The sequence below is a fragment of the Oncorhynchus tshawytscha genome, linkage group LG10, assembly GCF_018296145.1.
Source record: "Oncorhynchus tshawytscha isolate Ot180627B linkage group LG10, Otsh_v2.0, whole genome shotgun sequence".
Lineage (NCBI taxonomy): Eukaryota > Metazoa > Chordata > Actinopteri > Salmoniformes > Salmonidae > Oncorhynchus > Oncorhynchus tshawytscha.
The window spans coordinates 48,784,546-48,809,503 of NC_056438.1; the positions used below are offsets into that span (position 1 = coordinate 48,784,546).

The 24,958-nt window shown below is 41.7% G+C and overlaps 1 protein-coding gene across 2 annotated transcripts; it reads left to right on the forward strand.

The window, feature by feature from the left end:
• The first annotated feature begins 1,255 nt into the window (after nucleotides 1–1,255).
• LOC112260364 (calponin-3) lies at nucleotides 1,256–24,427 on the forward strand. 2 transcript variants are annotated; one of them, XM_042328656.1, is made up of 7 exons: nucleotides 1,256–1,372; nucleotides 19,261–19,382; nucleotides 19,876–19,942; nucleotides 20,085–20,222; nucleotides 22,061–22,177; nucleotides 22,441–22,587; nucleotides 22,861–24,427. In XM_042328656.1, the coding sequence occupies exons 1-7, from the start codon at nucleotides 1,271–1,273 to the stop codon at nucleotides 23,248–23,250; spliced, it is 1,083 nt and encodes a 360-aa protein (XP_042184590.1). In that variant the 5' UTR covers nucleotides 1,256–1,270; the 3' UTR covers nucleotides 23,251–24,427. The 2 variants fall into 2 exon arrangements, with proteins under 2 accessions (XP_042184590.1, XP_024291179.1); XM_024435411.2 differs by lacking the exon at nucleotides 1,256–1,372 and adding an exon at nucleotides 5,333–5,642.
• The last annotated feature ends 531 nt before the right edge of the window (nucleotides 24,428–24,958 follow it).

Here is a 24,958-nt window from a genome sequence, read left to right on the forward strand (position 1 = left end):
TTCATTAAATAGTAGAAAACAGATAATTCAGTCTACATTTATTCCTGTTATAGATTATGGCGATATTATATACATGAATCCAGCTACAGTGTTTTGAAGCCCTTGGACACAATTTATCACAGCACACTTTGTATTATCACATCTGACAGTTTTGACACTCACAACTGCATCGTTTATCATAAAGTTGGTTGGACCTCACTAAAAACACATAGGTCACATCATTATTCTGTTTTTGTTTATAAAGCCTTCCTCAATAAACTTCCAATTTACTTAACATCATTGTTGAAATATAGAAACTCAGAACATTACACTAGATTTCAAGATTGGTTATTTAAGGAGACTCCACGTGTATCCACAGAGTTGGGTAAATCCGCCTTTTCCTACCAGGCCCCAATCATGTGGAATAATCTCCAAGCAACGTTTCATTTGTATATGTTGTTGTCTCTGGGTCAGTTATGAAGAAAGACTAGGAATTTTTATATTGATACATGTGTTTGTTTGATTGTTTCTATAATATTTGCGATTTAATTTAATACATGTGTTTTAAATTGTGAATCATTTTATTTTCTGTATTGTTCCCAGGGCACATTTGCAAATGAGACCTGTGGCTCAAAGTGTTTACCCTGGTTAAATAAAAGTTCATACAAAATATAGCTGTTTACAATCACCACTAGATGGTGGGATTCCCTTTCTGTTTTTCACCTGTTTTATTTCACCAACACAAATCTTTCCCACTGATGGATACAGTATTTACACGTTCTTGAGTAGTCTCAAGGCAAGCTGAGGAATTCTTACATGACATAGCTAGCTTATGTGATATTATATCAAATTAAAGTACAACAACCCTCATAATATGTTGCTTCATGTATGATTAATAGGCTACTGTATGCATGATTTCCTTCATCAATTAGGCTACCTGAGGTTCCTCTACATAAGTGAATATGATTTGAACATGGTTTAATATCCAATGTTATGCCATGAGCTGAAGTATATGACTACTCATTAATCTAGCCTATGGTTTATACTCACGAAAGAAATATGTTCCGTTACAAAACAAAAAACAGCATTCCAAGAGGCTAATTACTAGTAGCATCAACTGGCTTACAGTATTAATTCAGAAACCTTGATTTGTTCTGGATAATATTTAACCAAACTAATTCCAAAAATCTCTCTCTGCATGTTCCGTAATAACAATATTACAAAAACTCTGCATGTTCTACAGGCCAACCGCTTTGAGGATAATACAGTGCCACCAACACGGCCCGTTGCAATGGACTGTGGGCTCTCCTTCTCCCTGGCAGACGGGAATAAGACATTTATACGTGTTAAACCTCGCAAGGCTGCCGGCCCAGACGACATCCCCAGCGATGAGGTACATCGGATGAAGTGTTACCTTAATTATGAGAGCTAATTACTCAAATGACTTAACGAATACCTCTGAATGCCTCAGCTAAGATTTGCAAAGAGGTTTAGAACGTGTAGATCAATCACAATACTTTTTAATGGTTGTCAAACCTTTTAAATGTTGAAATGTTTAATGGTCATGGTGCAGAGGGCTGGATGAAAAGTGTATTGTGAATGTCAAGGAAATTACCCCATTGAAATGACATAACTTTTATGACTTATCTTGCCTATTTAAAGGTTATTGTCTCCATGTATAGATATACTGTAAACAGTGAGATGTTAACATTGAATTAGACCTGACTGGGCCTTTTGATCCTTGTGATTCATTAAGAAGCATTTCTCTCTCTCTCTCTCTCTCTCTCTCTCTCTCTCTCTCTCTCTCTCTCTCTTGCTCTCTCTTGCTCTCTCTCTCTCTCTCTCTCTTGCTCTCTCTTGCTCTCTCTCTCTCTCTCTCTCTCTCTCTCTCTCTCTCTCTCTTGCTCTCTCTTTCTCTCTCTCTCTCTCTTGCTCTCTCTCTCTCTCTTGCTCTCTTGCTCTCTCTCTCTCTCTCTCTCTCTCTGTCTCTGTCTCTGTCTCTGTCTCTTGCTCTCTCTCTTTCTTTCTTTCTTTCTTTGTCTCTCTCAGATGTCTAGGCTAAGGGGAAAGTATTTGTCTGAGCTTCACTGCATGTCTATTCTACATAGGTCAGGGTCAACAAAGGGGTTCTCATTAGCAGTGTGTAGCACCACATCTCAGTGTAATCTGCTGATACAGGACCTCAGTCACCATTCTATAGAGTGTTTTTGAGTCAGATTCTCCATATCTAATAGGGCTCCAACTCCATGTTTGTTTGGAAGGAAACCATACATGACAGAGGGGGCCAAGAGTCACAGATGGGGAGTGTGTACAATATAGTTGGGAGGAGTGGGATGGTTGGGTCACCACGATGGAGAGGGAAAGTTGGTGGGGAGGGAAAATTCACATCTATTCTTTCCTCTAGTCGACCTGAAACTTTTGAAAAGTGTGGGGCAAATGGCCACATAGGTGATAAAAAAATGCCTTTTAAACACATTGAATACATCTAGTCCTGAATCTGGGCGGATTTCTTGTTCGGTTTCTAGTAAATCATGCATGACAGTAGGAGCCAATGTCCATAGCTGGGGAGAATTCCGAGTTGGGATGAGTGGGATGACGGGCTCACCGCATAGGAGAGGGAAACTTGGCACTCCCAGATATGTGATGACCATACAAGGGCATTTGAATGAGATCATGAGATAAGTACTTCAAGTACCGGTACATTAATCCCAAGAGGCCCAAACATGGTGAGTACTATTTTTGTTGCCTGACGACTGAAACTGAATTATTTGGCTACTCTATGTTCGCTACATACTTCAGTCTAAGACTGCCATCGCTGAAGTTTTTTGTAGTGACATCAAAATAATGGGTGTTGTACAAAACAAAGTCATCAGTGATTGGATCATCTCTAACCAATCAGAATATCAAAGCCAATGGCAAATTTTAGAATGCCGCTTTACCCACTTGTGTTCTGGCTCTGGCCCAACCCATCGGTTTCTGGGACAAATCAGAATGGTTAGAATGTGTTTGCATTCTAGAAATCATCGGGAAATATTCAGATCCAGTATTCAGATCCAGACTCACGGAGGGAGTTCTATTAATCTGAGCTGTGGTGCACTGGTCTGTGGCCTGTGACGTGAACAGACAAAAGCGGTGAGGGTGGAGCACCCTTCTCAAATGGAACAGTAATCTGCGCTGCTCGGCCATGTTGTCAACAAGGCAGCATGGTGCATCGTCCAGAAACATACAACATATATTTTCCATAAAACTAGTTTTCATTGGTAGGCAGAAAAAGCATTTTTATCAAAAGCAATCACTTTCGCAATTGAAAATACAGATTCCGTCACACTACTCCACGTGGTTAATCTAGCCTAGGCTAGAGTCGACTTCACTGTGGGCTTTGAATGGGGCACCTGGCTTACACCCAGGAGGCAGCCCGGTTCCCCCCAAAATAATTATAATCCAAAATAAATCCAATCACTTTTCCCTGGTGCAAACTCCTCCCATGAGTGTAATATGGTCCAGATAATCAAATCCCCTCATTGCGGAGCAGAAACTAATATCTATGGGCATGGCATAGCATTTGGCCTGAGCAAGGAGTTTGGGTCGCCAGGCAACTATCTTTTCCTACAGTGGGAGCTATTCTCATGCTGGGAAAAATGGGAAATTGTGTTTTATTTTACTGGGTAGTATTTGATGGACAATGGCTGGTTGCCAGTACTCTGCTCTACTCATTTTTTAGTTTGAGCACTATAGGCTCACAAACACACGCACGCACGCACACACACACACACACACACACACACACACACACACACACACAAAACATGAAAACAGACATATCTGCTTCTGCTCATTTTTAACACTCAGGAATACAGTTCCATGCCATGTAGCCTATTTCCCGGCAGGACCTGATGTAGAGAGAGAGAAAATGACTGATGGACTTAACAGTAAATGTCTTGGCATTGCAATGTGCTGAAATAAGCCCACTGCCAGTTTCCATGAGAAATGTCTTCTGCACTACGCAATTGTCTTACCTTGTACAATAGTTTTCGGTAAATTGAAAGTCTTAGCTGTCTCCCTTCCTAAGCGAAATCATAATGGCTAACAGTCATTGCTTCAGGGAACTGTGGATCAAGCATGCAGTAAGTAGTACACTACCTACAGTAATTGTGCAGTTGGCATTTATTAGTTGTTGGTGAACAAGAAATGATGCACAGTAATAATTACATAACAGGTTCAACTGGAACAAGAGCTGAATCAGATCAGCGGAGTCTGTATAGTTACTGCTTGTGCAAGTTGGAAAAAGGTAATTGAATTTCCATTCACAGTTTGTTTTTATTTTTTGTGGCAACTGTTACCTACCTAGGTGAATACCAATTCCCTCCCTTACTTTTTTTCTCATCACCTAAGTAACATCCAAAACATCCGAATCATACGCATGAATATGTTTCATGTACAGAATGAAAATGTTTGACATAGACAGCCTACACTCAATCCAACAGTAATAATAACATGCACTTGACTCTTTCTATGAGGCATATACAGTAATAGTATGATTGTCATCATGAAAAAAAATTCAAATGACTTTTTCTCAGACATTTAACCCAGAACTATTTCAGGAGTGGAGACAGACTAGTAGACTAGGCCTAGACCACCCTGAGTGTTTCAGAGGAAAAGGCAGAGACTGAGACCCAGCTAGGCCTCACGGTGGGAATCGCATGGGGAGTTCTTCAGAGGGTAGCTCTGTTTGTGTTATTTTCAGGATGAGCAGTTCTGGCAGCAAGTTTCCATTGTGGACAGTCTTCCTGTTTATGGACACTTGGAATCCCTTGATGGCACTGCTCAGGGGACAGGAAACACATGGAGGGAGGGGGAGGGATGCAGGGAGGGGGGGAATGATTTGTTTGCATTCAGCCAACTTAAGTAGAGATAGTATAGACAGAGACTTACTAGAGGCTGTTTTTTAGAGCTGATCTCAGTCTAGTGTAAACTTGTCATTTCTCAATGCATTGTGGAAGGAGGCATTATTTATGTCACTCTTGCATTACTACCCTAAACCATCCTGTGGTGGAGGACTCTTGGAAGAGAGGCATATGCTGCATGATAGCCTACTATAATGCAATTAGATATCTTCATAAATGATTTGTATTGTTTGTCATTCACTTTATATTCTATTGATATTTTATGGGGAAAAAAGGATTGAATAGTAGCCTAATAATAATAGTCATATAGCCTAATCAGGGGATACTTGACCAACCAAATTGTGAATCTGTTATTGTGAATAACGTGTGTTTAACATCCTTGTTTCTTTATCTTCCTTGCGATCCATGAGCGAGTGCAGGGGAAATCAAGGCTTCTGATTGGCTTACCGCAGGTCTCTCTTTTTTTTCGGTCGAAAGACAAGCTATCTACTGCGAACCAGAACTTTCTGTGCAAGGTCAATTCCGTTCTCTTTCCATCTGCTCGCCGAAGAATCGGGACATTAAAGAGGTTTACGGATTTATTTTCATAATTGTAACTCTTGTACGGAACTTGCTACTTTGTAACAGAGGAAACGTGGAAGAAGGCGCAACTTTTTTTGTTGCAAGTTATTGACACTGTTTTACATTTGCAAAACAAAGAAAATGACTCAATTCAACAAGGGTCCAGTGTACGGTTTGACTGCAGAATTGAGAAGCAAGGTAAGCGTGCGTGAATATTAGGATTATACCATTTTACCTATCAAAGTGATTAAATGATTAAACTGCTTCGCATCAAGTCGGTGTGCATACATTTCCTCTCGATACGACCTGAAACTTTTTTTCTAATTGTGGAAAGTGTGTGTTGGCAAATGGCCACGTAAATCAGTATGAATTATGCTCAATTTCTTAATCAATGTGCCCTTTGTCTTGTTGCACAATTTGGCCCAAAAGGGATAGTCTATCAGGTTACAGGGTGCAGAACCCCCACACAAATTTCCTGTGATTTAATGTCTTTAACATAAATGTGTAATTTTCTCAGCAAAACACTGTGTTGGGGGAAAAAAATAGGCTGTATGTCAAGTATTGCCATTCTTGATCCACTTTTCCTAGACCTTTCACAAGTGCAACTTATTTTGGGCTACAGTGATGCTGGATGAAAACAATTCTACATTGTGTGTGTGTACAATATTCCCTTATGATCTTTTTTTGCTACAGGAAAAGATGAAAGCGTCATGAATGATTGGCAAGGCCAACAACTCATTGTTGCTCCAACATAGTGGGTGGAGCCCTATATGGGTTGTGTAAGGGTCCCTATACTGCTGAGTGACGTCTGCAGTACTAGACTACATCCGCCTCAACAATGCTTTCTCCTTGTCTGACCTCACTGTAGTTTAAATTTTTTATACACATTGTAAAACTGCAGTGTCGCCTTCATTGTCAGACTCATGTGGAATCAATTTGCTACTATTGTTTGAAAGGTTCCCCTAGATGTCTTTCTATCTACCGTTCAACAATATAGCATGCAAATTAAATATGAATCTTTTTAGCTGTTGAATAGATGAATGATGGGCTGGGCCCCTTGCCAAATCCTCTGTTTTTTTTGTTGGCTTCTGCTCAATTGGCACGTTGCTCCTGGGGAGAATCCCAGATGGCCCAGAGGTCTATGATCCACACGTACTGTATGTCCCACACAATAAATAACTAAAGAGGTGGATCACCCTCACCCACCCCCCTTCACTAGGGCCAGGGGTTTTTCCTGACCACCTAAGTTGACCTGGTTATAGCTACGGTATATCTAGGGCCCAGAGTTTTCCAGGTCAAGCCACATAGTCTGAAAAAACTGCTATCAACATATTTACTAGTCTTTTTATACCGATATCCACAGCTCCTCTCCAGTGGGTTTTTGTCCTTTCACTCCCTTTCTAAATGGAGACCGAAGTGGGTCATTCCATCCATGCGAAGCAATGGTTCCATCCCGATCCCCGCCTCCTTCCAGTGTGAGCTGAGACATTTTCCATGTGGTCTGCCAGATGATACGCTTTATTAGAAGTCTGACAGAGATATGCCAGCCCTTCAGTGGTCTGCTGCGACGGCTTGTGGAAAAGAAAAGCAAGATTGTGTTCCATAGGAAGTGCCATGAATGTCTCTGAACTGTCAAGCAGAGTACAAAAACCTCGTAGCCAACCCCCCTTTTACCATCCCATTTGAATATTCTTTTCTAGTGAAGATCTGCATATGGCACTTTTAGGCAAATCCTTTGGGCCTCTTTGGACTAATTTCCCAGACCCAGATTAAGCTTACTCCTGGACTTAGCATGCTCAATGGGTATTCTCCATTGAAAGTGCTTTTTAGTCCAGGAATATGCTAAATCTGAGTCCAGGAAGCTACTGTAATAGTAGAGTTAAAGCCCTAGTAGAGCCCTCCACATGGGTTCTTGGTCATAGTTTTCGTGGTAACTCCTGGCAGGCTGGCACTCTGATGTGTTCCAGGAAGTAAACAGCTGATCACAATGAGAGGCTCCCATCATGTCAAGACCACAGTGGGAGCTTTGGTGTGTGTAACTGCCTGTCACCAGGTTGTCAACATCACCTTACACAGCCTTTGATACTTTAATTGTTAAAAACCACCACACAACATCTTCACAAGTATGGCTGTATGCCAGACAGCAACAATGTAGGACATTGTGCTGGTGTAGCAGGCTTGGGTGATTGTGGCCGATTCCTTTTCAACTCAGTGGATTCAGGAAATTTTAATTATTGACTTTCTTGAAATGGTATTGACCCCGTGCTATGTTTATTTTACTTACAGAGATGGGAAATGCTTGTATATGCTATTTATTAATACTTACAATGCACTGAGGAGTACAATGGAGCGCTACACCACAAAGGAAGTTGCTTTGTCCAGTAATTGCAAAAGTAATTAAAGTGAATTAGCCTACTTTGTAAAATACCCTTTCCCTGGTCTTCAGTCATACCTCAAGTTCTGGCTTCCTGCGTTGTGTTATCTGACACCATCCAAAACGTTATGAATCTGATACAGGGCTGAAACTGTTGTGGTTATCGCTTTTTCTTTAGTAGTACAGATACTTGGAGGACTTTGTAAGCTGTGACATCTGTAAGACCGCTGTAAGGCGTGCCTATTTTTTGCCATAACCCTTAACAGTAAGGACTGTAATAAAGTGGTGCTGTGATGGTCTGACCATCTGTGCTGGTTCGAGGACAGGACACTTAAACCTCCAGTCCGCTAGGTAGTGCTAGCAAGAGAAAATACCAATTATTTTAACTATGAAAACCAGGCTGAAAGTGTTGGCACATGGACATCTCATCTAATGTTACATATACCCCTGTAACCTTCAACCCTACAGTAGAGACACAGTAGAAGTGGGCCATACCGGTATAAACATGTTCGTGTCATGAATACCCCAACGTGAAACCAAACACGTTCTTTCTTATCAACTTTCGACGCGTACTGGTTAATCCCACTAAGAGGACACCACTTGCATCATTTGCAATAAGGCTGAGTTCAAGCCACCTTTCCCATAACTTTTCCCATGACTCTGGCTGACCTCTTCAGTAATCAGACAACGTTTACACATCGCCCTTGTATTGTACCTGCAGCTTACGTGTCCACAGCAACTTTTTGCTCCTGTGCACAAGAGATAAGGCTGTGGTGAACATCATGTGCACCTCATAGCACCTCAAAATAGCTCCCCTGACTACAGTATTTAGGGTTAACCCATGTCCAGCCGCACAGAACAAAGACATGTTTGTGGTGTTGGCTTGGCAGTTAGTTGTTTGAAAGAGGGCTGAATAGATTACGCTCAAGTGTATCAGTCCAGAAATATTTGCATTTAACTCCCAGGAATACTCCCCACTTGTTCTGTTTTGCATAATAGAATGTAAATGCAAAATATGTTCATATAGTTGAGCAAACTGGGGCCAGTGTGTGTGTGTGTGTGTGTGTGTGTGTGTGTGTGTGTGTGTGTGTAATTTAATTAGTTCTACCACCACAACACATGGCTGTTGGGAGGGAATGTCATGATTTTGTTGACACTCCTCTAAAGTGCTAACTTGGCCATCCTCCATCCGTTGAGGATGTCCCAGAGTGGCCTTTTAAACCCCACGCTGACATCTCAAGGAGAACAGGAAGGAGTCTTCCTGAGTGCTGTTAAGTAAACACTCACTATAATTACCCTTCAAACCCAGGAAGAACACAGGATGGAGCAGCAGCACTTTCTGTTTTTGACATATCGGGAGTTATTTCCTTTCTGGTTATTTTTATATTATCAGGTCAGGAGGAGGTGTCCTAAGGATAACAGTGACATTTTGAGTCATGGCTCACAGGTGAGGATGGATAGAGCCAGATTTGAATTGGAAATGGGGGAAAATGTCCACACAATGTGGAAAATGGCCACCTTCCAGCTTTACTTGTGTCTCTGTTAACACGTTCTTGCTGTATGTCAACAAACTGCACTATGACAATGGGCCTAGGGCAACGTAAACAGATGGTGTAATTGTTTCTACCTCACCTCACACTCGTCACAGAAAAAAAATCGCTGCATCATTCCACTCCATTGAACATTTCCCAGAGGCACGTAAGGTTAATAATTTATTAACACACCACCAGCTGTCTCTATTGTCAAGGCTCCATTCAATGCCATTTCCTCTACAATAAATGGATAACCAATATTTAAACAGGTTTGGGGTTTTGTAGGAGCATACATTAAGGTTTTGGAGGGCACAGCCTGTAATTTTCGCACAAACGTAGGCTAACTTTCACAGTACCGTAATGTCGTATCCTGAAGGAGCGGCCCATTTACAATACAACGCTCTCATTCTTTTTTCAGGCCAGATGTTCTCTCCATTCCCCAGACTCATCAGAAAATACTTCCAGTTGTGTGGGCAGCAGTGGTAGTATAAGAAGAGGGGGTTTCTTTCTCTGCATGTCTAAGAAAGAGAAATATGAATCAAGGTCTTTTTGGCTAGTCCTGTGTTTCTCCCCCTCTTTCGTCTATGAATGCCTAGCTAGTTCTGCTCTATCAAGAACACTGAAGCTATTGTTTGGCCATGAGGAGTGATTTTCTAGACTCGAACAGGGACTGTTCACGCTCCCCTCTCAGCTCTCCATGGGACGTTTTTAAAGGGACTCGCTGTGTGGGACTTGTCTTCTGGGTCTCATAGCAACGGCTAGCCTAACGTAGCTTGTTTGGTGTGACACAAGGTTACGAGCGAACTTTTTCCTTTATCTACCTCTCACATTGACCTCTGACCCTCCCAGTGTGGGGTAGGAGTCAAATGAATGCATTTCTGGGACATCGCATCAACTTTCCCCCTCCATTTAATCCCATTAAAGACTCTTTGCCCTTTTTGAAGACTGCTGGTCTTTGTAGGAAGGGCTTCTATCTTTCCTACACAGAGCCTTTGAGCGATAATGAAAGTTGTTAGCTCTTTTTAATCTTGACAGATTTCTCATTTGACATTATGGCGGGTGATGAACTGTTAGACATGATGAAAGTGGTGTTTTGTGTGGAGGGAGAGGTTGGTGGGGTTTGAGTCCTCTCTTGCTGAGGGAGGACTACTGATGACTGCTTTCAGCAGAGGTTAGTCTGTGTGTGTGTAGGATTAAGCCTATCACAGATGGCTCTGAACCTTTGGAAAACCTGTTGTTTGCTTGTTTTCACCATAGGCAGAGAGAGCTGCAGGCATTGATAACCTTGTGTGTAACCCAAGTGCAGACTGGGGGGGTTTAATAAATTACAGATGTGGGATCTCTCTTGAACCTCTACCTCCGCTGTTCCCTGATAAACACAGACAGACAGACACAGAACTTGACGAGGCTCTGTTCTGACATTGGGGTATCTTCAGTCTGACAAGCAGCAGTGCTAGAATAAAACTGACTGATTCAAATCCAATTTAATTTGTCACAGGCACCGAATACAACCGGTGTAGACCTTACTGTGAAATGCTTACTTAACCAACAGTGCAGTTTTTATTTTATTTTAATTTTTTAGTCTGAAAAATTAGCTAAATAAACGAAAGGAGAAAAAACAAATAACAAAAACAAGGCTATATACAAGGGTACCGAGTCAATGTGCTGGGGTAGGGGTTAGTCAAGGTAATTGAGGTAATATGTACACTACTGTTCAAAAGTTTGTCACTTAGAAATGTCCTTGTTTTTTTAAAGAAAAGCACAAAAAAAGTGTCCATTTAAAATAACATCAAATTGATCAGAAATACCGTGTAGACATTGTTAATGTTGTAAATGACTATTGTAGCATTTTTTTTATGGAATATCCACATCGGCGTACACAAGGCCCATTATCAGCAACCATCACTCCTGTGTTCCAATGGCACGTTGTTAGCTAATCCAAGTTTATAATTTTAAAATGCTAATTGATCATTAGAAAACCCTTTTGGAATTATGTTAGCATAGCTGAAAACTGTTGTGCTAATTAAAGAAGCAATAAAACTGGCCTTTAGACTAGTTGAGTATCTGGAGCATCAGCATTTATGGGTTTGATTACCGGCTCAAAATGGCCAGAAACAAATACCTTTCTTCTGAAACTCGTCAGTCTAGTCTTGTTCTGAGAAATGTAGGCTATTCCATGTGAGAAATTGCCAAGAAACTGAAGATCTCGTACAACGCTGTGTACTACTCTCTTCACAGAACAGCGTTGTCTCTAACCAGATTAGAAAGAGGAGTGGGAGGCCCCAGTGTACAACTGAGCAAGGGGACAAGTACATTAGTGTTTAGTTTGAGAAACAGACGCCTCACAAGTCCTCAACTGGCAGCTTCATTAAATAGTACCTGCAAAACACCCGTCTCAACAGTGAAGAGGCGACTCCGGGATGCTGGCCTAGGCAGAGTTCCTCTGTCCAGTATCTGTTTTTTTTGTTGCCCATCTTAAAAATAAAAGATTATTGGCCAGTCTGAGATATGGCTTTTTCTTTGCAACTCTGCCAGAAGGCCAGCATCCAAGAGTCACCTCTTCACTGTTGAAGATATTGCATGGAAATGGCCCATAGCTCACAATCTCTGTTTATGAAATCTTCAGTGAATAAGGGTTTGTGAGTCAGATTTTCTCCTTGATATCCAGATACAATGACTATACCGTACAGTCTGAAACTCTGGTTTCCCCATATGAGACAGTCAGATCTGTCCTTGCGTGCCAGACTGATCTTTTAGAGCAGTGTTTTCCACAAGTACTTAGACTAGCCAGCCAAATAGAAAAAGTAGCCAGCCAGGCGCCGCCAGGGTTCAACATTTTTGTCCATTTTTGGCTCTATTTTGGCGGCCTCTGTTACATCCTAATACCTTGATTCCATCTGCAATTATTGAATACTTTATAGAGTTTACCTCACAGATTGGAAAGAATGGTTGTGGTATTGTGTAAAAAGACATTTGAATTACTAAGAAAATATTAATTCAGTTTGTTGTTTTGGATATTGTCTAGGCGCAGCGGTGTCAGGCACTGCATCTCAGTGCTAGAGGTGTCACTACAGACCCTGGTTCGATTCCAGGCTGTCTTATAACCGGCCGTGATTGGGAGTACCATAGGGCGGCGCACAATTGGCCCAGCGTCGTCCGGGTTAGGGTTTGGCCGGGGTTGGTCGTCATTATAAGTAATAATTTGTTCTTAACTGACTTGTCTAGTTAAATAAGGGTTAATAGATTTATCTAAATGAGTGAATGATCAGGACTGTTTTCTAAGTAAGATAACATTATACCTTTTTTTAAACATTTAACCGGTCTTCTCTTTAAAATAGTCTTATTTACTGCAAAATATGAATTGCCACAACTATGTTTGTTCTTCAAATCATGTATTACTTTTCCCTTTTTCCCCCCTTAGTTTTTCATAGGACATCCAATGTTGTTGTTTTTCTAAGTTCACAACAATGCTTAAACCACATCAGTGGACTACTTTTGAGGTCTGGGAAAATCGGAGAAATGTAAAAGTTTGTGTGTAGTTACCCTTTAAGTCAATTGCACACCTAGCAAGAGGCTGTTTAGCAGTGTTTTTGTAGCGCACGTGATGGTGGAGTTTGCGAAACAAATACTCACTTGATGAAAATAATCATATCATTCTGCCAGGTAAGCGTAGGTTACTTTGTAGTTAACATTTAATTGAGGTGGTTTCTGGGCAAGCCTTTCCATCTACCAGAGGAGTGTTTTCATTACCATCAAAGAAAGTTGCGGGAAATATAAATCACTGATGCATTCTGTCCATGTCTTATGATAAACTTGGGCAAATATAATACTTAAAAAAAAATAAAAAATAGTTGATTCTCTACTAAGGTCAATAGATATATTTTTTTATATTGTAATTCTGTTTTAATGCAGAATAAGGCTCTCCACTACCAATTATTCCTGCAGTGATGATTCTTCATCGAGTCTTTTAATAATTTATCTGCAGATAATCGCCAAAAAGACTCTGCCTACCAGTAGCCTATGAAAATTAGGGAGCCAAATGAATGGCTCTCACCGATGCGATTTGGTAGGCTGATGAGACGAGAGGCATTCACTTTAGCGTCACTAACTGGCAGGTCCCGACTTCCTTGGAAAGAAAAACCTATGCGATACCATGGACAACCACTTTGCATGATTTATGAATGGCAAAGGGATATAGGAGATCGACTTTATTCAGTCAGTTCAACATCTTTTCATAAACTAGTTAACACTTGCTGTTCAGTTGTCAATCAACACACAGTAAGTAGCCTAGGCCCACCATGCACCATGTGGCTGGCTATATGAGACACGCGAAAGAAAATGATAAATGAAATGTGTCAAACTACTGCAACCAGAGATCTGTATATATTGACGAGATGCCAATTTCTCCACCCTAACAATGGGAGTCCTCTCAAAGGCGCGAAGGCAGGTGACAATCTTGGGTCCAAAATAACTCCATAGAAACGCATTGGGTTTATTTTGGCGGGAGTGAAACCTCTCGTTTCGCATCTTATACTCTGCAGCATGTCCCTGTCATTGCTCACTTTGTGACGACTGACAGGCACCTAGCCTATCAGTAGATCGCTAGAAGATGCACATCGTTCATTCTAGTGGGAGAGGGCTCGACGGAGAAGCGAATCAAAAAAAAAATAATGAAAGTAGCCTAGTTAATATGAAGTGGAAAATGTACCTGGCTGAAATTGAACCTGTAACCACGCTAATGGAAAAGGATACACTACAGCCCTCAAACTCAAGTCTGGACCATTGTTTCCCTCTAATCAGGGACCGATTTTTAGACCTGGGACACCAAGTGTGGGTGCAATTTAATTATCAGGTAGAACCTGCGGGAGTTGTTCCTGTATCCTGGAGAGTAAAAACAATACCTCATTAGGGCGATTACAATTTTGGTATCTCTGATTTTGTTCTGGCAATTCTCGCATGGAAAGTTAATAGGGAGGAAGGATGTGGGTATGCTTTTTACATTTGTAAAACACCCCAAAAAATTATAACTTGAAAGTGGCTATTTTAGGCTTATATATATATATATATATATTTATTTATTTATTTATTTTAATTTATTTATTTATTTATTTATTTATTTATTTATTTATTTATTTATTTATTTATTTATTTATTTTAATCAATACATACCCCTGTTAGACCCAATGATACATGATACAGACAACACCTTGGTATCATTATACTCACATTATACTCAGTGTGCTCTTCAATATGAAGTATATCTACTGAGTGTACAAAACATTAGGAACACCATCCTAATATTGTGTTGCACCCCCTTTTGCCCTCAGAAGAGCCTCAATTCGTTGGGACATGGACTCAACAAGGTGTCGAAAGCATTCCACAGTTGAGTCAAGTTGGCTGGATGTCCTTTGGGTGGTGGACCACTCTTGTTACACGGGAAATTGTTGAGTGTGATAAACCCAGCAGCGTTGCAGTTCTTGACACTCAAACCGGTGCGCCTGGCACCTGCTACCATACCCCGTTCAAAGGCACTTAAATCTTTTGTCTTGCCCTTTCACCCGCTGAGTGGCACATATACACAATTCATGTTTCGAGGCTTAAAAATCTTTCTTTAACCCGTCTCCTCTCCTTCATCTACACTGATTGAAGTGGATTTAACAAGTGACATCAATAAGGGATCACAGCTTTCACCTGTATACACCTGGTGAGTCTGTCATGGAAAGAGCAGGTGTCCCTAATGTTTTCTACACCCAGTATATATTCTGAAAAACAATTTTACACATTCATTTATTAAACCTTAAATATAAATATGAATATCTCAAAAGTACCCTTTTGGATTTAGTTAATTTTTTAGGCATTGTTTTAAACAATATACTGTACAAATACATCATGTCCAGAGTGGACTCTCTGCTGCTTTCGAAGTTATGATACATTTTATGAGCACAGCCAACACAGTTAATGGGGAAACTGGATTCAAAGGAACCTCTCTGCTGGTGACCTGCTGACTGTACGACCCTGCAGGAGGGCTGTGATTGGTTAAGGACCTATAATGTCAATTTCTATATGCACCACCGTTCAAAAGTTTGGGGTCACTTAGAAATGTCCTTGTTTTTGAAAGAAAAGCAAAAATGTTGTCCAGTTTTAAAATAACATCAAATTGGAAATGCAGTGTAGACATGGCTAATGTTGTAAATGACTATTGTAGCTGTAAACGTTTGATTTTTTTAATGGAATATCTACATAGGCGTACAGAGGCCCATTATCAGCAACCATCACTCGTGTTCCAATGGCATGTTGCGTTAGCCTTTTAAAATTATGAACTTGGATTAGCTAATTGATCATTAGAAAACCATTTTGCAATTATGTTAGCACAGCTGAAAACTGTTAAACTGTTATGAAAGAAGCAATAAAACGGTTCTTCTTTAGACTAGTTGAGTATCTGGAGCATCAGCATTTTGTGGGTTCGATTACAGGCTCAAAATGGCCAGAAACAAAGACCTTTCTTCTGAAACTCGTCAGTCTATTCTTGTTCTGGGAAAGGAAGGCTATTCCATGCGAGAAATTGCCAAGAAAAACGCTGTGTACTACTCCCTTCACAGAACAGCGCAAACTGCCTCTAACCAGAATAGAAAGAGTGGGAGGCCCGGTGCACAATTGAGCAAGAGGACAAGTAAATTAGTGTCAAGTTTAAGAAACAGATGCCTCACAAGTCCTCAACTTGCAGCTTCATTAAATAGTACCTGCAAAACACCAGTCTCAACGTCAACAGTGAAGAGGTGACTCCGGGATGCTGGCCTTCTAGGCAGAGTTGCAAAGAAAAAGCCTTATCTCAGACTGGCCAATAAAAAGAAAAGATTAAGATGGGCAAAAGAACACACACTGGACAGAGGAAGATTGGAAAAAGTGTTATGGACAGACATCTAAGTGTTTAGATCACAAAGAAGAACATTCGTGAGAAACAGAAAAAGTGAAAGATGCTGGAGGAGTGCTTGACGCCACCTCAAATCAAAGTTTGTCACGTGCGCCGAATACAACCGGTTGTATTCAGTGAAATGCTTACTTACAGGCTCTAACCAATAGTGCAAAAAAAGGTATTCGGTGAACAATAGGTAGGTAAAGAAATAAAACAACAACAAAAAAGACAGGCTATATACAGTAGTGAGGCTATAACCGTAGCGAGGCTACATACAGACACCGGTTAGTCAGGCTGATTGAGGTAGTATGTAGATATGGTTAAAGTGACTATGCATATATGATGAACAGAGAGTAGCAGTAGCGTAGAAGAGGGGGTGGTGGGTGGGACACAATGCAGATAGCCCGGTTAGCCAATGTGCGGGAGCGTTGGTTGGTTGGCCCAATTGAGGTAGTATGTACATGAATGTATAGTTAAAGTGACTATGCATATATGATAAACAGAGAGTAGCAGCAGCGTAAACAGAGGGGTGGGGGGGGGTACACAATGCAAATAGTCTGGGTAGCCATTTGATTACCTGTTCAGGGGTCTTATGGCTTGGGGGTAAAAACTGTTGAGAAGCCTTTTTGTTTTAGACTTGGCACTCCGGTACCGCTTGCCATGCGGTAGTAGAGAGAACAGTCTGTGGCTGGGGTCTTTGACAATTTTTAGAGGTCCTGGGAGGCAGGCAGCTTAGCCCCAGTGATGTACTGGGCCATACGCACTACCCTCTGTAGTACCTTGCGGTCAGAGGCTGAGCATTTTCCGTACCAGGCAGTGATGCAACCCGTCAGGATGCTCTCGATGTTGCAGCTGTAGAACCTTTTGAGGGTCTCAGGACCCATGCCAAATCTTTTTAGTTTTTAGTACATGAAGAGGAGAAGCACTGCAGTAGTTAATGCCGCAGGTGGCCACACCAGATACTGACTGTTACTTTTGACCCCCCTTTGTTCAGGGACACATTATTCCATTTCTGTTAGTCACATGTCTGTGGAACTTGTTCAGTTTATGTCTGTTGTTGAATCTTGTTATGTTCATACACATATTTACACATGTTAAGTTTGCTGAAAATAAACAAAGTTGACAGTGAGAGGACTTCTTTATTTGCTGAATTTATAACCTTGTCAACGTCTTGACTATATTTCCTATTAATTTTGCAAATAATTTCATGTGTGTTTTCATGGAAAACAAGGACATTTCTAAGTGACCCCAAACTTTTTGAACGGTAGTGTATATAAAACTGATAATTTCTTCAAAAGTAGCAAGAGAGCCCACGCTGGAAATGTTATGTTTGAAGAGTATATTGTTCCAAACAAATAGGCTAAATCAAAAAGGTACTTTTTGAGATGTGAAGACTTTGTATTTCAGAATATAGATAATCTTCATATTTAAGAGCACACTATAGGTGCACATGTTGTGTAGGTTTAAAATGGCCACTTTCATCATGATTTCTTCAAATGGTTTGTGATACAAATGTCTAAAGCATGTTTAACATCCTTCCTCCCAGTGAAGTTTTTATGTGAGAATTGCCAGAACAATCTGAGATTTAAAAAAAAAAAAAAAAAAAATGTTTTGGCCATGCTGTCATGTAGTTTCCCCTTAGTCATGTAATTAGCCCTGGAGCCGTCTCCTAGGGGGAGTGCTGATCTAGGATCAGTTTTGTCATTTAGATGACGATGAATAATGTTATGGCCAGGGGGGACCATATGCATTAAACGTCTCAGAGTAGGAGTTCTGATCTACGCTCAGTTTAGCCTTTTCGATAATAATGAATACATGGGGTCTGATTCTAGATCAGCACTTCAGCTCTGAGATGGTTGATACATGTATGTGCAGGCCCTGAATGCAGTTGGAAGCCCTGGGCTTCAAACAAGCAGCCAAGGATAGCTTTTTAAGATGAATGACCGCAGTATCCCTCTAATCTCTCCGTCTGCTACGCCAGATAAAGTTGTCGCTCTGATATTTTCACTTTCTGTGTGTGTGTCTCTCTCTTTGTCTCTCTCCTTCCCCTTCTATCTCTCCTTCAATCAAGCCATTGGGTAAAGAAACAGTGTCCGTCTGGTCTTAGGAACCTGTGGAGCAATCCCCCTGAAGCCAGGGTTCAGGCGCGGGGCAGCGATCCATGTAATTTCCTGTGTCTTACTTCTCCTAGCAGCGGGCCTCGGAAAACACACAGCCGAGACGTGGGCGAGGAGAGTGTTTTCCCGAAAAGCTGACCTTGCGGCATTGTCGGCACCACTTCTTATTTTATTTTTTAGGACAATTGTGTGACGGCTTCGCTTGAAAAGCTTTGGCCTTCTGCTGTGAGGACTGAAGTGCTACCTCAAGTGTCTTCACAAAATATGTGATTTCTCTCTGTTTTATTGCTCAGATGTTCTGTATTTACAGTAGATTGGGCTAAAAGCCCTCTGAATTATTGTGCAAGCCTCCCCTTTAACAGACTGTATCTTTCCCAGGGAGTGGAGGGCCTGGGCCCAATGACCATGAGTTCTAACTATTGAGTGGGCGTGCTACTCACTAAGAAATCTGTTGCGGCATTGCACTGAACATAAACACGGTTTGAATCTCATAACAGCAAACTGCCTCTGCCTGGCTATTATAACTTTCCCTCTGTCTCACTCCCTGTGGCCAACACATACATAAATATACAAAGAGGTTACTGAGTTTGCAATGCAAAGTAGTCTGGGTTTAGGCTTGCATTGTGGTTATAATTGTTTCAAATTACAAGATACCGTAAGTGTGTGGCTCGGTTGGTTAGTGTTTTGGATTGTGTTTGCTTGCAGGATCGGATGTTTCTGGTAATTGCTCAACCTTGCCCTTTTCTAAGCTAAGTGGTATTGTTTTATAGCCTACCTATCCAAACAAGTCAGATCCCAACCAGTGTTTAGGGGGACAGGGTTTGATTTTGAACAACTGTTGAATGAAGACTGGGTGGAGGTAACAGTATTGTCTTCTCAGATCGCAGGGAAGTATGACCTGCAGAAGGAGGAGGAGCTCCGTTTCTGGATCGAGGAGGTGACGGGCATGCCCATTGGAGAGAACTTCCAGAAGGGCCTCAAGGACGGCGTCATCCTCTGCGAGTAAGTTTTCTGTCTATAGAAAAAAGTGTGTTTTAGATTTACCCACTCACCAACAGGGTTTGTATGCTGCCGTTTTAGGTATTTTAGACATTGGTATTTGTGCATATTGTACCATTCTTCCAATCAGTAGTCTTCGTTTGTATTATCCCCCAAACATGTTTTGGAAGGGTGTTTTTCCCCTGTTCAGGCTACTGAACCATTTAGACTTCACCGGCCTTTAGCTCAGTCAGCTATGAGAATGTAGGGGAATACTTAGTCACATTCCTCGATAGATGATCACTCAAGTAGACTTAATACAGGATGTTATATTGTTGCCATAACAGTGATCAGGTGTTGAAAAGGCCTACAGAGGATTAGCTGTGGTCTTAATCGCTCCATCATTCTTTTCACTACCACTCGGAATTGTGTATTGTTAGTTTCCATTGCTCTAGTTGACCATTTTGTTTATGTTCATATCAAATTGTAAGAGATGGACTGTTTTCTTCCGCTTCAGGCTGATTAACAAACTGCAGCCTGGTTCCATTAAGAAAACCAACCACTCCAAACTCAACTGGCACAAGGTACGTGAGACAAAATACAATTTGATATTTTGATGTATACTGTAAAGCTGCTACAGTATTTCAGAGAAATATGCTTTTAATTATACGAGACTAAATATCTAGAATGAACCGGAGTCTGATTTTTTTTTTTGTTCTGTTCTAGCTGGAAAATCTGGGGAATTTCATCCGAGCCATTCTGAAGTTTGGCCTTTGTCCCAATGACATCTTTGAAGCCAATGACCTGTTTGAGAATGGGAACATGACCCAGGTCCAGAGCACACTGCTGTCCCTGGCTGGTATGGTAGGTTCTCAATTAGACCGGGGTGAGTGTAGAACCCTGAGTTGTTCCTGACGTCGTTACTTCCCAGTGCCAAACACACAGAAAGAGTGTGTCATAGGAGTGGATTACGATTAATGAAGATACATAAAAGTGGAAAAATTGTTTTTATTGGTGCTGAAACCCGGGATCGGAAAAACATTAGGTGTTTTAAATGTTTAATTGAAATGCACAAATGGCTACCCGGACTATTTGCCATGACCCCTTTTTTTATGCTGCTGCTACTCGCTGTTTATTATCTTTGCAAGGTCACTTTACCCCTACCTACATGTACATATTACCTCGACTAACCTGTACCCCTGCACATTGACTCGGTACCGGTACCCCCTATATATACTGTAGCCTCGGTTTTTTTTTTTGTTACTTTTTTATTATTATTTTTTTTAATTGCATATTTTCTTGCATATTTAAAAAAAATCAAAATCAATCCAGTTTTATTAGTCACATGCTCCGAAAACAACAGGTGTAGGTGTAGGAAGATCTTTACAGTGAAATGCTTACTTACAAGCCCCTAACCAACAATGCAGGTTAAAATAATTTTGAGCAAGAATAAGAAATAAAAGTAACAAGGTATTAAAGAGCAGCAGTAAAATAACAATAACGAGACTATACACAGGGGGGTACCGGTACAGAGTCAATGTGCGGGGGGCACCGGTTAGTTAAGGTAATATGTACATGTAGATAGAGTTATTAAAGTGACAATGCATAGATGATAACAGAGAGTAGCAGCGGTGTAGGAGGGGGGGGGGGGCGCAAATATTCTGGGTAGCCATTTGACTAGATGTTCAGGAGTCTTATGGCTTGGGGGTAGAAGCTGTTTAGAAGCCTCTTGGACCTAGATTTGGTGCTCCAGTACCGCTTGCCTTGCAGAACCTTTTGAGGATCTGAGGACCCATGCCAAATCTTTTCAATCTCCTGAGGAGGAATAGGTTTTGTCGTGCCCTCTTCACGACTGTCTTGGTGTGTTTGGACCATGATAGTTTGTTGGGGATGTGGACACCAAGAAACTTGACGCTCATCATGCTCCACTGCAGCCCCGTCGATGAGAATGGTGGCGTGCTCAGTCCTCTTTTTCCTGTAGTCCACAATCGTCTCCTTTGTCTTGATCACGTTAAGGGAGAGGTTGTTGTCCTGGCACCACATGGCCAGGTCTCTGACCTCCTCCCTATAGGCTGTCTTGTCGGTGATCAGGCCTACCACTGTTGCGTCATCGGCAAACTTAATGATGCCGGTGGAGTCGTGCCTGGCCGTGCAGTCATGAGTGAATAGGGAGTACAGGAGGGGACTGACCACACACCCCTGAGGGGCCCTTGTGTTGAGGATTAGCGTGGCAGATGTGTTGTTACCTACCCTCACCACCTGGGGGTGGCCAGTCAGGGTCCAGGATCCAGTTGCAGAGGGAGGTGTTTAGTCCCAGGGTCCTTAGCTTATTGACGAGCTTTGAGGGCACTATGGTGTTGAACGCTGAGCTGTAGTCAATGAATAGCATTCTCACATAGGTGTTCCTTTTGTCCAGGTGGGAAAGGGCAGTGTGGAGTGCAATAGAGATTGCATCATCTGTGGATCTGTTAGGGCGATATGTTGGTTACGAATTGGTTGGGCTTGTAAGTAAGCATTTCATGGTAAGGTAACATTCCTGTTGTATTGGCGCATGTGACATAAAATGTTATTTGGTTGACATACCCATGCAGCACTATGTAGGCTTACATTACAGTACAGTTGGAAATAGTGAGTAGAAACATGGTCATGTAAAACTGAAAGCATCACTGACTTTTGTTCCTTTGTCTCATAACATGCAACAGGCGAAAACCAAAGGCTCAAACTCCAACTGTGACATCGGTGTGAAGTTCGCAGACAAGAGGACGCGCCATTTCGACGAGGACAAAATTAAGGCTGGACAATGTGTGATTGGACTGCAGGTGAGTCGTGCACACACAATAGCAATGACAACAGAGATAATGCTTTAAATGGATCTCATCTGTTTGTTTTTTTCACTAAATAATGATATTCTAGCAGTAGACATGTTTGTATTTTCCCACTTTAAAAAAAAATGTTATACTAATAATGGATCCCAGTCATACTCGGAAATGAATTTGTCGTCAATAAAAATGGCCAGATATAGAAGAGATTTGATTAGAGGACATTATGACTTATGGATGGAGCCTGTTTCTGTCCTGGGTAGATGGGAACAAATAAATGTGCCAGCCAGTCTGGTATGACAGCGTATGGGACCAGGAGACACTTATATGACCCAAAGTCACAGACAGACAAGCCCTACGACCAGACTACCATCAGCTTGCAGATGGGAACCAACAAAGGAGCCAGTCAGGTAAGAATGTCGTCTTTGATGTGTGTGCTGTGTTTCTTATGCTTCATTGGTTTCTGCTGCAATGGATTCCTATCCACTGTAATCCCTGGAAGCAATTAGCAGTAATCTTGTAACAGGGCGAGACCTCTACCAACTAAAGGTTACTGGGGTCAGGTGTACGCACACGCGCTCTTTTTCTTTCTCCCTCACACACACACACACACACACTATCGGTCACATACACACACATACTACCAACCGCTCCACCGCCAACCTGACCTCTTCTTCCCCCAGGCTGGCATGTCGGCTCCAGGTACCCGCCGCGACATCTACGACCAGAAGTCGGCGGGACAGCCTGCAGACAGCTCCACCATCTCCCTGCAGATGGGCACCAACAAGGTGGCGTCCCAGAAGGGCATGAGCAGCTATGGCCTGGGCAGGCAGATTTACGACCCCAAGTACTGCGCCTCCCCCACAGAGCCCACCTCGCCCGTCACCCTCGGCAACCACGCCGGTAGCCACGGCAACGGGAGCCTGGGAACAGGCACCAATGGATCGGAGATTAGTGACAGCGACTACCAGGTGGAGTACCAGTATCAGCATGACGACGAGGAAGAGTACAGGGGCGGGTACCAACAGCAGTACAGTGGGCACTATGACGAGGACCAGGGCATCAACTATTAGACTGTGTCTCATGTGTAATTGCTCTATATGGGGTAATAGGGTGCCATGTTCCCCTCTGTGGGCCCCATTTTGGCTTCGCAAAAAAAGTAGCGCTTGTTTGGACAACTGCATTGCTTTTTTGCGTAGTCAAAATGTCACCCTGTGTAGCAGTAGTTTCAAGTGTAACACGGTGTGTCTGGGAATATGTAACGTTTATAGTGGCCTTCTACCGGAATCCGGAGGGTAGTTGCATGTCCAAGTACCTTGACGGATCATAAGAACCGTAGGCCTATATGTAGTTTGATACAATTTTTGTGGTACCACTTATGATGAAGTTGTTTAAACTGATGCAAATGTGTTACTCTGGTATAAAGCCACTGTAATGTAAAGTAAGTGTGAGGGAGCGATTTTGTTAACAGAGCAAGACTTTTACCATCCTTGCTATGTTTTTTTTTAAACATGTTTTTTTTTTCCCTGAAAGGGAAATGTTGGTTTATCAATCTAGCATTCCTTTTAAACTCGTTAGAATGTCAATATTTTTCGGCCAATCGTAATAATGTATAGAATGCGGCAAGTTCTTTCAATGTTTTATGGGTTTTGTAGTTCTCACGGTTCAGAAACTCAACTAGGGAGTTCTGTGAGAAACATTCCATCACTGGCATTCACTACACATCATATTTACCTGCTCCTTCCTTTCCTCTGTTTTCAATATACTATATCGTCTGTTCTCTTTCATCTCCTTCAAATCTGATCCACAAGTCTACTGCTCTGTGGTACGTTTTGGTAAGAGACTTATGTTCTATCCATTCTGAATATGCAGCAATCATATTTTAGAGAAGGTTGGCAGGAGAAAAAGATGGATGGTTTTAGTTAAGATGCTCATGGCCGTCATGTCCCAGTTTGACTTGAAAGCACTGCAATGTTTTTGTAGTTCTCTGTTTTTGTACTTTCGCTGCCTATCTTGAGACTCTCTCAGAAGATCATCTCAAATGTTAGTTTCTGTCACATGACCAAACGTCTTAGGTATTTAAAAAAAATGTTCTTCATATCTCAATGATTCGTTGTGCCATAATGCTCCTGTCTATATGTAGACCCCATCCACTGTTGTATTTATTGCCATTTGTCCCAATATAGACATTTTCTTTTATTGTTTTGGTTATTTTGTATCAATAAACTTTGTTTCATGAAGTCTTCCATACAGGATGTCTCTAGTTATATCTAAGCTGAGACCACCGAGAACCCACTGCTGGGTGTTCTTTTACCTCATAATTACCAATAATCTCCGAATGTCAAGTCATACTAACACTAGCCTGAGTCCCTTATCTGTTTGTGCTGTTTTGGCAGGACAATGACATAGGAGATGGCAATGCCATACTAACCGATTTTTGGGACTCAGGCTAGTGTCAGAATGACTTGACCTTCGGAGATGATTTTGTATATCTGAGATTGCCACCCTAAAACCCAGACAGTGACCTAACTACTAGTGTAATAGACAAGAGCACAGCCAGGAATTATGTGTGTTGTGAAAAGCCACTGTGGCAGAATGACTGGCATAGACCCCAACTGACCGGAGAGCAACAGAACAGACTTCCTAGCAACCAACAGGAATCATTAGAACAGCACTGTGGCACACAGTCAAAAATCCAACCTCAAAAATCCAGCCCCCCGTTCTCTCTCTCTCCTCCCTTCTCTTTATTCACCTCACCCCCCCTCCCCCTTATTTTTCTCT